General features: G+C 42.1%; 1 protein-coding gene across 1 annotated transcript in view; it reads right to left on the minus strand.

Annotated features, from left to right (window-relative positions):
• The window catches only part of bmp2k (BMP2 inducible kinase), a 99,482-nt gene that overhangs the window by 55,124 nt on the left and 30,347 nt on the right, over positions 1-14,011 (minus strand). Inside the window, exon 2 of the mRNA XM_063043533.1 lies at positions 272-390. Coding sequence (XP_062899603.1) covers positions 272-390 — 119 coding nt within the window. The remainder of the gene's footprint in view (positions 1-271; positions 391-14,011) is intronic.

A 14,011-nucleotide genomic window follows, 5' to 3' on the forward strand; every position in this document is an offset into this window, starting at 1 on the left:
ATCATCCATTTGTGGCCAGGTAAGCAATCTTACTCAAACAAGAAGCCATCCAAATGGTCATTGCCCAGGGTAATGCGAGCAGTCCCAAAGAAAACAACTGACAGTTTAGGCATCTCCACAAATTAAAGACTTCACATTCTACAGCACGCATGTAGGCATCCCAAATTTACAGCTTTTAAAACTATACAGGAGATTTGAAGGTATCACAAGAACCTCAACACTAATTGCAATTTATTTCAATGTTTTGCCCCAGAATTTTAAAAGAACATACCATAATAGTAACCTCTCTTTTACAGACATTCAAGTCGTGTGCATCGTTAACATACATGCGTTTCAGGGCACAGCGGACACCGCCATGAGTTCGAACTAAGAACACAATAGAAAATCCACCTGCAACACAATTAAACAAAGATATACATTTTTATAACTCAAAACAGTTACTTTACCTCTGAATTATAGAAATTTTAATTGTCTTTCGCGCCCTAATTGGATAATTCTCAAGATATGTATGGATTTTTTTGTTTTTAAATCTCATTTAAAAGAATCCCAATGCAATATGAATATTCTTTGATGAAATCAAAAATGCTAAGTTCTTATAACATTCAATGGCAAATCTAAATTCAACTTCCTCAGAGATTATTTTTCACCATCTCTTAGCTACATCCATTTTTAAAACTCTACCCCCATCTCTATTTCACCAAATCTGGTGAACAAGTCCAGATTTGAACATTTCTATGTCTCCATGTGGCCCAGATGTTAATGTTCAGGACAGACTAATAAACCAGTCAGTTTTAGGGCAATATACTGCACTAGATCGAACAGATGCAAATCCAGAGATGGAATGGTTTCCACCAGTCCTGCTATCACAGCCTTGTCCTAAACCAGGAGGCAGGTTACCAAAGCAGATAATAGCTTTTTATGAAAGAAGTCAACTTTAATTTTATACCTGTGAGACATCACGACTATACTGCAATCACACAATCCCATGCCTACCCAAACACCTCGCTACTTCTCCTTCAAGGGTCCTGTAGATTTCATATCATCAAGGATGGAGGTAATAGGGATCATTCATAATCAACTGACCACCCAGAAGTCACAATCCAATGAACATGAGATCAGAGGACCTCTTGCCTTCACTCCTATGCCTCATTATTATCTTCATAATATCACAGCAATGATGGAGGGGAGAGGACTTGAGAGGAAGGACTTGGTTGTTCTAAAGTAACAGCGCTAAGATTCAACATCTGAGCAAATGTGTATGGAGACAGGATTTTTTTTCAACATCCAGAACAACAGAACGGCACCAGTTTAAAAGATTCTTAAAAATGGTAAGTTTTTTTTTGGAAGAACAGTGAGATCACAAGCCTAAGTGGGATGAAAGAATAAAGTGAACTTGGAACCAAGAATCACTTGGTCATGCCAGATGATCGTAAGTCAAAAAAAAGGTACAGACGATGCACTAGGATTGACTTGTACTGGAAAAGCATTGAAATAACAAAGTCAAATCTACATTGAAACATGGTTAAACGACATTTAGAAAAGTGCACCAAGTCTGATCATCAGGTTGTAAAAGAACAGAGAATCTGGAGAAGACACCAAAAAGAATGACACAGAAGATATGAGAAAAGCAAGGAAAATACACATTCAGGAAAGATACAAAGTGCTGAGTCTCTTTGCCCTTGAGAAAAGGTAGCTAAGAAATGATGCAAGAGATCTATAAGAGTATGAAGTGTTCTTGTACTGCTACAAAGTAAAGCCCTAGACTATACTAAGATGATAGTTCACTATATAGAGAATTTGGAAGTTTCATTACTCAAAGCATTGTGGGAATGCAAAACACAGTCACAGCCAGCAGCTGAAGAAAGTGGAATATACACATTTAAAATAATCTGTGCAAGGAAGAAATTGAAAGTTACAATGATATACAGTACTTAGATATGGAATGACGGAAAGTGGAGCACAATTGCTGGTATTAATTGGTTGGGCCAAATGACAGCGTATGGCATAACTGCAGAGAAAATGAGTATAACCTAAAATTCTCCCCCCCCCCACAATCAATCAGATTTTAAACATGTAACAATCCATGCTCTCCTTTACTGTAATCACAAGAACAGTAATTAATCAGAATCAAGTTTAATATCACTGGCATAAGTTGTAAAATTCATTGGTTTGCAGCATTAAACAATAATAAAAAAGTACAATAATATATTTTTATAATTACATTAAATCAGTAGTGCAAAAAGAGCAAAATAAGAAAAAATAGTGAGGTAGTGTTCATGGATTCATTGCCCATTTAGAAATCTGATGGCAATGGGGAAAAAACTGTTCATGAAACATTGAGTGTGTATCTTCAGGCTCTTGTACCTCCTCCACAATGATAGCAATGAGAAGAGGGTATGTCCTGAGTGATGGGAGTCTTTAATGATGGATGCTGCCTTTTTGAGGCATTGCCTCTTGAAGATCTCCTCAATGCTGGGGACACTAGTGCCCATGATGGAGCTGGCTGAACTTCTGCAGCTTTTTCCAATCCTGTGCAGTGGTGATGCAACAGTTAGAGGGCTCTCCACGGTATATCTGCAGAAATTTACAAGTCTTTGGTGACATACTAATTCTCCTCAGACTCCGAATGAGATACAGCTGCCGTCATGCCTTCTTTGTAATTGCATCAATACTGGATCCAGATAGATCTTCAGAGATGGTGACACCTAAAAATGCTCACCCTTTCCACTGCTGATCCCTCAATGAGGACTGGTATGTGTTCCTCAACTTCCCCTTCCTCAAGTCCACATTAAGTGTAAGGTTGTTGTTGTGACACCACTTAACCTGCTCACCTATCATGTGTGCCTCATCACCATATGAAATTCTGCCAACAATAATTGTGTCATCGGAAAGTTTATAGATGGTGTTTGAGCTGTATGTAGCCACAAAGCTGTGAGTAGAGCAGTGGCTAAGCATGCATCCTTGGGTTGCATGCTTAATAGTTTTAAAACGACCTACATACATTAATTCATAAGTTATGCTGAAAATCCAAATGTAAACTTTCCATGCCAATCATTCAGAAAATGTGGAAGATACACAAAGCAGTCAAGGCAAGAAAAATTCCATGTTCATCAAGAAAGGTCCAGTTGCAACTGTAGAAGAGCAACACTGAGTTGTGTAGTTCAACATTGAAGTTAACAGTGCTGGCTTACCCAGTGGAGGAAAAGCAGGAGCAGGGTAAGAGTGAAACAAAAGATGGCCACAAGCAAATAGATAAAGCATGTGCAAAAAGTGTGACACATTTATCAAGATTAATGGTAATACATTGAAGCCATCTTGACCCAGGTAGTGCAAAACGTTGTCCCACAGATTTTGGGGTAAGCAATTCAGCCACAACATTTTCTTCAACTGCAGAGCAATAAGTGTTAACACTTGGGCAGCTATCATAATTTTTGATATCTAGAGGCTTTAATTCTTACTTTGAATGTGCTAAAAGCTGGATAGTGGCAAATACCATTGTAAATGGGAAAAAGGTAAAGATATTTAGCCATGTTGGGCCCTAAAACCTGGATTATATTACCTGCTGCATGGTTGATATCCAGATTTCAGCATCTATATAACAAATCATATCACAACCCCAGAAATAATCATGTCCAGATTGTAGATAACAGATTCAGTAAGTATATCAAACAGCAAATTGCTGTAAAGATCATGGACTGCCAAAGCTATTAGTAGAGGAGAGCTACATACATGAAAGTTGCTGGTGAACGCAGCATGCCAAGCAGCATCTATAGGAAGAGGCGCAGTCGACGTTTCAGGCCGAGACCCTTCGTCAGGACTAACTGAAGGAAGAGTGAGTAAGGGATTTGAAAGCTGGAGGGGGAGGGGGAGATGCAAAATGATAGGAGAAGACAGGAGGGGGAGGGATAGAGCCGAGAGCTGGACAGGTGATAGGCAAAAGGGGATATGAGAGGATCATGGGACAGGAGGCCTAGGGAGAAAGACGGGGGGGGGGGGTGACCCAGAGGATGGGCAAGAGGTATATTCAGAGGGACAGAGGGAGAAAAAGGAGAGTGAGAAAGAATGTGTGCATAAAAATGAGTAACAGATGGGGTACGAGGGGGAGGTGGGGCCTAGCGGAAGTTAGAGAAGTCAATGTTCATGCCATCAGGTTGGAGACTACCCAGACGGAATATAAGGTGTTGTTCCTCCAACCTGAGTGTGGCTTCATCTTTACAGTAGAGGAGGCCGTGGATAGACATGTCAGAATGGGAATGGGATGTGGAATTAAAATGTGTGGCCACTGGGAGATCCTGCTTTCTCTGGCGGACAGAGCGTAGATGTTCAGCAAAGCGGTCTCCCAGTCTGCGTCGGGTCTCACCAATATATAAAAGGCCACATCGGGAGCACCGGACGCAGTATATCACCCCAGTCGACTCACAGGTGAAGTGATGCCTCACCTGGAAGGACTGTTTGGGGCCCTGAATGGTGGTAAGGGAGGAAGTGTAAGGGCATGTGTAGCACTTGTTCCGCTTACACGGATAAGTGCCAGGAGGGAGATCAGTGGGGAGGGATGGGGGGGACGAATGGACAAGGGAGTTGTGTAGGGAGCGATCCCTGCGGAATGCAGAGAGAGGGGGGGAGGGAAAGATGTGCTTAGTGGTGGGATCCCGTTGTTTCTCCAACTTCCGCTAGGCCCCACCTCCCCCTCGTACCCCAGCTGTTACTCATTTTTATGCACACATTCTTTCTCTCACTCTCCTTTTTCTCCCTCTGTCCCTCTGAATATACCTCTTGCCCATCCTCTGGGTCACCCCCCCCCCCGTCTTTCTCCCTAGGCCTCCTGTCCCATGATCCTCTCGTATCCCCTTTTGCCTATCACCTGTCCAGCTCTCGGCTCTATCCCTCCCCCTCCTGTCTTCTCCTATCATTTTGCATCTCCCCCTTCCCCTCCAGCTTTCAAATCCCTTACTCACTCTTCCTTCAGTTAGTCCTGACGAAGGGTCTCGGCCTGAAACGTCGACTGCGCCTCTTCCTATAGATGCTGCTTGGCCTGCTGCGTTCACCAGCAACTTTGATGTATGTTGCTTGAATTTCCAGCATCTGCAGAATTCCTGTTGTTTTAGTAGAGGAGAGCTACTAGGACTTGATGTTTCAATCCCTATGGTAAATTGGCACTCTCGATGTTGGCAGTGGGTTTGGAGTGGTGACAAGGAGGGAGAGTAGGTACGTCATCGGGATCATCAGGTGGGCACCCTCCTTTGACATTTCGTTGATAAGCCTACGACGTCTCCAGAGGGCTCAACGGTGCTACCTGGCGTCCCAGATACACCCCCTCAGTTCCATACCCTCCTGTCTTCATCTTGCAGCTCAGTTGTCTTTCCTTTTAATCCAAATCCAATTGCTGCTTTCTTCTGCTGCATTTGACAAGGATTTGATTGCTTGTTGGAGGGAGTGACCCTTCACCCCCATCTTCTTCAATAGACTGGTCGTAGATGTAGCAACGAATCCCCTGCATCCCACTTCTACAGGGAAAATCTTAAATTGACAGTCATGGTCTGTATTTTACTAACAAAGTGAATGCTATTGTTATCACACCAGCACCAACCAAAATGGCAGAGTGGGTCATTCTTGGGTTTGCCAAATGATAAAGCACATTTCCTCACCACCCAGTCAGCTTTGATGCATCAATCTAAGAGGCCAAACAGAATCGTCCACAAAGTGAAGATGCACTTCAGCAATACAAACACCAACTTCCAAATACCCAGTGATTTTCACACTACTATTCATAAAAGATTAAACACAAGAGATTCTGCAGATGTTGGAAATCTTGAGCAACACACAAAATGCTGGAGGAATTCAGCAAATTCCAAAGCATCTACGGAGGGAAATAACAGTCAATGTTTAAGGTCATAATATCGACTGTTTATTCCCCTCCACTGATGTTGCCTGACTTGAAGTCTTCCACCATTTTGTGTGTGTAACTGAGACCCTGTTTGCTATTCTTCTCTACATGGAATCAGTAAAGCCATCTTGCATCTATTATCTCTGGGCATAGAATATTCAATTGTCTTACCCCTCCAGAATCCTGGCATCCAAGTGAATGAAGTCATGTTTAAAGTAGAAAAAGAGAAAAAAAACACTTTGGGAGTCAAGAAATTTCACATTATATTGCTACGATTACAATTTGCTGACATCATGAACCTCTATTGACCATTGATAAGCTGAAGTCAGCAAATGTCAAAAATTGCAGTATTGTGAATCCAGTGGAGGACAATGACTTTGCTAGCACACAGCTATGTAATCACATACATTCTCAGGACTATGCACCATCTTGGTTACCATGCAAAAAGAAACACAAATGGACAATGATGGAGCAATATTGCAAGTGTCACAATTTGGAGGTGTACTTATGTCAACCAGTAGGAATACTGAATTAAGACAGGATCTTGTTCTTTTCAAAGTCCATGAACTTAACTGTGATTGGCCAACTTTGAGATGTAACATTATATCCTGTTAAAAATGATCCATAGATCACAACTCCTGTGCTGTTCTAGAGTCATAACAAAGCCCACAAACTAGGTATGATTTGATATATCTGAAAGCCATCTGGAATTTTTCCATAAGTTTTAGACCTTTGGCTATTCTAGAAGCCAAGAATGCATCAAAAGCTTCAGAATTTTGAGAAATAGCTAACACCCTGTAAGTATGCTTGATAGACAATAGACAATAGGTGGAGTCCGCCATTCGGCCCTTCGAGCCAGCACCACCATTCACTGTGATCATGGCTGATCATCCACAATCAGTATCCAGTTCCTGCCTTATCCCCATAACCTTTGATTCCGCTATCTTTAAGAGCTCTATCCATCTCTTTCTTAAAAGCATCCCGAGATTTGGCCTCCACAGCCTTCTGGGGCAGAGCATTCCATATATCCACCACTCTCTGGGTGAAAAACTTTTTCCTCAACTCCGTTCTAAATGGCCTGCCCCTTATTCTTAAACTGTGGCCTCTGGTTCTGGACTCACCCACCAGCGGGAACATGCTTCCTGCCTGCAGCGTGTCCAATCCCTTAATAATCTTGCAGGTGTGGTCTCACCAGGGTCCTGTACAGCTGCAGAAGGACCTCTTTGCTCTTATATTCAATTCCCCTTGTTATGAAGGCCAGCATGCCATTAGCTTTCCTCACTGCCTGCTGTACTTGCATGCTTGCTTTCAGTGACTGATGTACAAGAACACCTAGATCTCGTTGTGCTTCCCCTTTTCCTAACTTGACTCCATTTAGATAATAATCTGCCTTCCTGTTCTTACCACCAAAGTGGATGACCTCACATTTATCTACATTAAACTGCATCTGCCATGCATCTGCCCACTCACCCAGCCTGTCCAAGTCACCCTGCATTCTCATAACATCCTCCTCACATTTCACACTGCCACCCAGCTTTGTGTTATCGGCAAATTTGCTAATGTTACTTTTAATTCCCTCATCTAAATCATTAATATATATTGTAAACAGCTGCGGTCCCAGCACTGAACCCTGCGGTACCCCACTGGTCACCGCCTGCCATTCCAAAAGGGACCCGTTAATCGCTACTCTTTGTTTCCTGTCAGCCAACCAATTTTCAATCCATGTCAGTACTCTCCCCCAATACCATGTGCCCTAAGTTTGCCCACAAATCTCCTATGTGGGACTTTATCAAAGGCTTTCTGAAAGTCCAGGTACACTACATCCACTGGCTCTCCCTTGTCCATTTTCATAGTTACATCCTCAAAAAATTCCAGCTGATTAGTCAAGCACGATTTCCCCTTCGTAAATCCATGCTGACTCGGACCAATCCTGTTACTGCTATCCAGATGTGTTATAATTTCATCTTTTATAATTGACTCCAGCATCTTTCCCACCACCGACATCAGGCTAACCGGTCTATAATTCCCTGTTTTCTCTCTTCCTCGCTTCTTGGAGAGGGACAACATTAGCCACCTCCAATCCACAGGAACTGATCCTGAATCTATAGGACATTGGAAAATGATTACCAATGCGTCCACAATTTCTAAAGCCACCTCCTTAAGTACCCTGGGATGCAGACCATCAGGTCCCGGGGACTTACCAGCCTTCAGACCCAACAGCCTATCCAACACTATTTCCCGCCTAATATAAATTTCCTTCAATTCATCCATTACCCTTGGACCTTTGGCCGCTATTACATCTGGGAGATTGTTTGTGTTTTCCCTAGTGAAGACAGATACAAAGTACCTGTTCAACTCGTCTGCCATTTTCTTGTTCCCCATAATAAATTCACCCGCTTCTGTCTACAAGGGCCCAATTTTGGTCTTAACTATTTTTTTTTCCTTTTCACATACCTAAAGAAGTTTTTACTATTCTCCTTTATATTCTTGGCTCGTTTACCTTTGTACCTCATTTTTTCTCCGCGTATTGCCTTTTTAGTTACCTTCTGTTGCTCTTTAAAAGTTTCCCAATTCTCCAGCTTCCCACTCATCTTTGCTATGTTATACTTCTCTTTTATTTTTATACTGTCCATTACTCCCCTTGTCAGTCACGGCCTCCCCTTACTCCCCTTAGGATCTTTCTTCCTCTTTGGAATGAACTGATCCTGCACCTTCCGCATTATTCCCAGAAACACTTGCCATTGCTGTTCCACTGTCATCCCTGCTAGGGTATTGTTCCATTGAACTTTGGCCAGCTCCTCCCTCATAGCACCATAGTTCCCTTTGTTCAACTGTAATACTGACACTTCCGAGTTTCCCTTCTCCCTCTCAAATTGTAGATTAAAACTTATCATATTATGGTCACTACCTCCTAATGGCTCCTTTACCTCGAGGTTCCTGATCAAATCTGGTTCATTGCACAACACTAAATCTAGAATTGCATTCTCTCTGGTAGGCTCCAGTACAAGCTGTTCTAAGAATCCATCTCGGAGGGACTCCACAAACTCCCTTTCTTGGGGTCCAGTACCAACCTGATTCCTCCAGTCTACCTGCATGTTGAAGTCCCCCATAACAACTGTAGCATTACTTTTACAACATGCCAATTTTAACTCTTGATTCAACTTAGACCCTACATCCAGACTACTGTTTGGGAGCCTGTAGATAACTCCATTAGGGTCTTTCTACCCTTAGAATTTCTCAGTTCTATCCATACTGACTCTACGTCTCCCGATTCTATGTCCCCCCTCGCAAGGGACTGAATATCATTCCTCACCAACAGAGCCACCCCACCCCCTCTGCCCATCAGTCTGTCCTTTCAATAGGACGTATATACTTGAATATTCATTTCCCAGGCCCTGTCCACTTGAAGCCATGTCTCTGTTATTCCCACAACATCCTGAACCATTACATCGGTGATTCTGAGTTATTACACCAAAGACGGCAATTCTTGTGCACTACGCTAAAGTGAACTAAGTTTATGTTCTTTAGGTGATTAACATCTAATCAAAATGACTAAAGTGCTTCCAACACAACTCCCCTACTTATAAGACTGAATCATCTGAGGCATTGTTATGCATCCCATGGATCATAGACAGCTTCTGTCAGATAACAGTCCTCAACTTTTTGTAAGCAAGTTTGAGCACTTCCCGTAACAAAGTAGATTCTAGCACATTTTGCATGTGCTATATTATCCTTCACCTAAATGGTGCAACTATGAAGGATGTACTAACTTTTGAGGAAGTCTAGATGAAAAAAAGAATTATTAGCCAATATTTGCTTCAACTCTTATTTACATACCAGACTTCACACCACAAAAGAAATAAAGTCTGCCAACATAAAATGCCGTAGGAACTCAGCAAGACCTATGAAGGGTCTCAACAAGAAACTTTGACTGTTTACTCTTTACCATAGATGCTACCTGACCTGCAGAGTTCCTCCAGCACTTTGTGTGTGTTGCTTTGGAATTCCAGCATCTGCAGATTTTCTCTTGTTTGCAAAGTCTGCCAAGATATTTTAAAATATTAGCCTTGCATTCAGCTAGCCTCAAGGCTGATTTTTTTTTTCCTCTGGAATTTCCAAACAACTGGAGCAAATACAAGCTACAATAACATGATCAGACCTGTCCAGATGTTCTATCAAGAGTGAGGTAATGGTCTGGGATTTCAGACATCCAAAGCTCCAGCAGACATCTGGAGAGGCAGCCAACCACAAGGAACCTTTGACCAAAACAAAGGAGATAGACACGGTCACAAAGAAGACCTCTCACCATCACAAGTTCTAAATGCTAGATCTTCCAGATGATGTCAGAAAATGTTGTTCTTGCTCACAAGGCCACACCAGTCTGTTCTAGCTACTAATGATCATTTTTGTCTCAACAGATTCCATTACTTCAAATGAACTTATGTGGCAATGCAAGATGCCAGAGATATATATGATCTCATTTATACAGAAGTGGCTACATTTTATCATTTGGTAACAAAGTTCTCAACCCAGGAGCATAATCCACTGAATTTATTCTGAGTTTGAAGAATCAACTTTAGCCCAGGAGCTAGTAATTATGCTGTGTCAATGACCTGTTTGTCAGTGGACCTGCACCTATCTTGAAGTTGCAACTGTGTGTCACTTCAAATTGCCCTTCCTCATGTCCTCAGTTTTCTCCACTGCCATGGTGAAGCTAAATCCTAACTAAACGAAAGTACATTATATTCCATTTGGATAGCCTACAATCCAAAGGTATCAACATCAAATTTTTCAATTTCTAGTAATCTACTGTGTCCATTTCACATTCTTATTTGTCCACTGAGGTTCCCTCTGTGTCAAATTTCCCATGTCCATCTACTAACCTAGCCATCTGGGTCTTTTCTCTGTCCTATCCTCCCTACCCTCCATCTGGTTCCAATTGTTCATCATTTCCCACCCAAGGCAAATAATAAATTCTGAGTCTGCCTTTCATCTACCAGCCCCATCTCAGCTGTCTTTTGCTTTCCCTCTTACAGTCTACTTTCTCTCTCAGTCACAACTCAACATGTTGTATGTGCATCCATAGATGTGGTTTGACCTTCTGAGTTCTTCCACCAGTTGTTTCTTTACCTCCAATGACCTGTATTCAGTTATATCTTGTTGTTCAATTCACTATACTTGGGGACCATGGGCTGGTGCAGTGCTGATTCATCAACCACTAACCAGCAAAGAGCCAGTAGAAGAAAAGGGATTACCATCACCGCCTGAATTAGTGCATAAACGTGAGAAAAATCTGCACATGCAGGAAATCCAAAGCAACACGCACAAAATGTTGGAGGAACTCAGCAGGCCAAGCAGCATCCATGGAAAGGAGTAAACAGTCGACGCTTTGGGCAGAGATTCTTCAGGACTCATAATCAGGACCTCCTCAGTCCTGATGAAAGGTCTTGGTCTGAGACATTAACACTTTACTCTGTTCCATTAGTTGCTGGTGGCCTACTGAATTCCTGTGTGTTGAACAAGTGCAAGTCCTTAAAACCATACATGTAGCAATCAGGATAGGATTATGATAGTAGAACTTAAGGAAATAACTCCCATGATTCCATTCCAATTAAAATACTCATTACAGATAAGTCAATTCAGGAGACTACCAAGAAAGAGTGCGCACCAAGACTGTCTACAGCATGAAAATCCATTCAAAGATAATTCTAAAAAATATGCTAACCAAAATACTGAACTGTCATATAAAATGATAGCATAACTGAATATTTTAGATCATGGGTCCCCAACTTTTTTGGCACCATGGACTGGTTTAATATTGACAATATTCTTCCGGACTGGCCGAGCAGGTGGGAGTGGGGCGGGGGGGGGTGTGGGTATTCAAGTAGGGTTAAACTCACCTCAACATGTCTTTTACAGTTATGGTTGCCAACTTTCTCACTCCCAAATAAGGGACAAAAGTAGCAGTCAAATCCCAGGACACTTTACCCCAGGAAAGACTACCATGACCATGAAGCCTTGTGCGGGCACCTGTGTGCACATCCGTGACGTGCGCATGCGCGTACGTGCCGATTTTTCCCCCCACAAATCGGTTTTGCCTTCATCTTCCCAACTATACTGTACATACATTATTTCTGCTTTATATAGGCTGTGTACTTATCATATTATTCCTGCTTTTACTATATGTTAGTGTTATCTATTTTCAGTTTTATGTGTTATTTGGTATGATTTGGTAGGTTACTTTTTGGGTCTGGGAACGCTCAAAAATTTTTCCCATATAAATTAATGGAAATTGCTTCTTCACTTCACGCCATTCGGCACAAAAGGTTTCATAGCAACGCTCTACCTTAGCAGGGGAAATATGGGACAAACCAATTTAGCCCAATATACAGGATGTCCCAGCAAATATGGGACAGTTGGCAACCCTATGTTCAAGTTCAACAGTGCGCGACAGGGAATGAGGAAAGGTGCAGCTGACTCATATCGTTTCCTCACAGCCCAGTAGCACATGCTTTGAGGTCCGGTACCGGTCCGCGGCTGGTACATTCATCACTAACCCAATAACGTTTAAACTTGAAAACTAAATGAGATTCCGATCTGATATTACAAAATACTTGAATGTTAGGAACACTGATCAAAAGTTGGAACTAAATGGCTCCACAACTGCCTCAAAATTTTGCAATACCACACACAGTCAAGAGAGATGCAGCAACTGAACAGAAAAGCTTCAAACAACCACATTAGATCCCATTGTAGAAACTCAGTTTGGTTTTCAGCCAAACTGCTAGGTGGATGTTCCTATATAGTGCTTCTTTCAGATTTTGATCACACAAGTGACTACAAACTTGCCATGTTGCACAGTAGTTGAACACAAACTACAGACCAGTGCAAAAGTCTTACGCACATGAAAAAAAATCTGTAAAGCAAAGATGTTTCAAAAATAATGAAAAGTTTCTAAATATCAAAAACACACTTTAAAGAACAGTAAACAGTAAAATAACTAAATCCAATCAGTATTTATTGTGACCATCCTGCATCAATTCTCTTATGTACACTGTTGTGCAGTTTTGTAAGAAAATTGGCTGGTAAGTTGTTCCAAGTATCTTGGAGAACTTGCCACAGTTCTCTGCAGACCTTAGCTGTCTCACTTGCATCTGTCTCTCTAAATAGTCCCAGACAGCCTCAACAATGTTTGAGATCAAGGTTCTGTGGAGGCCATACCATCTGCTGCAGAACTCCTTGTTCTTTTCACTGAAGATAGTTCTTTATGATCTTGGCCTTGCATTGGGGGTCATTGTCCTGCTGCAGAATGAAGTTGGGACCGATCAGACGCCTCCCTGATGGCATTGAATGATGAATGAGAATCTGTTTGTACTTCTCAACATTGAAGATTCCATTAATTCTGACGAGATCACCAACTCCATTAGCAGAAATGTAGCCCAAACCTGCAGGCAATCTCCGCCATGCTTCACTGTTGGCTACAGACACAACCGTGTAATGCTCTCCAGTTCTTTTACAGCAAACTGCCTCCTGTTTGAGCCAGAATTTTCAAGCTGTGACTCATTGGAACAGAGCTCTTGCTGCCATTGTTCAGCACCCCAGTCCTTGTGTTTTTGTGTATAGGTGAGTCTCTTGGCTTTGTTTCCATTTCAGAGGAATGGTTTTTTGGCAGCAACTCTTGCATGAAGACCACTTCTCACAAGGCATCTCCAGACTGCAGAGGAGTATTCCAGTGGTCCCTGAGCTCAAAGCTGACAGCAGTGTTGGACTTCTTCCAATTTAGAAGAGACGATAGTTTGATGCATTTCTTATTTGCTACACCCAGTTTCCATGGCTGACCACTGTGTTTGGGTCCTCAACCTTACCCATTTCTTTGCGCTTCTTCCAGGAAAGCAAGGCCAGCACATCTTGAAACTCCTGTCTGTCATGAAATTTCTGCTTGGGTGAGACTTTGCTGATGCAGGATCTTGTTGCTGTGCTCACTCCTGCCATGGTGTAAGAATTGATGACTTAAACTGTCACATCTGCCACACCCTCACCTTTTAGTTTGGTTGTTCTTCACCCAATTTGATTCCTTCCAAAACCATTTCAGTTTCAGTTAATTAGTTTAGTTCATTCAGCTCATTA

Source organism: Mobula hypostoma, chromosome 3, assembly GCF_963921235.1.
Source record: "Mobula hypostoma chromosome 3, sMobHyp1.1, whole genome shotgun sequence".
NCBI lineage: Eukaryota > Metazoa > Chordata > Chondrichthyes > Myliobatiformes > Myliobatidae > Mobula > Mobula hypostoma.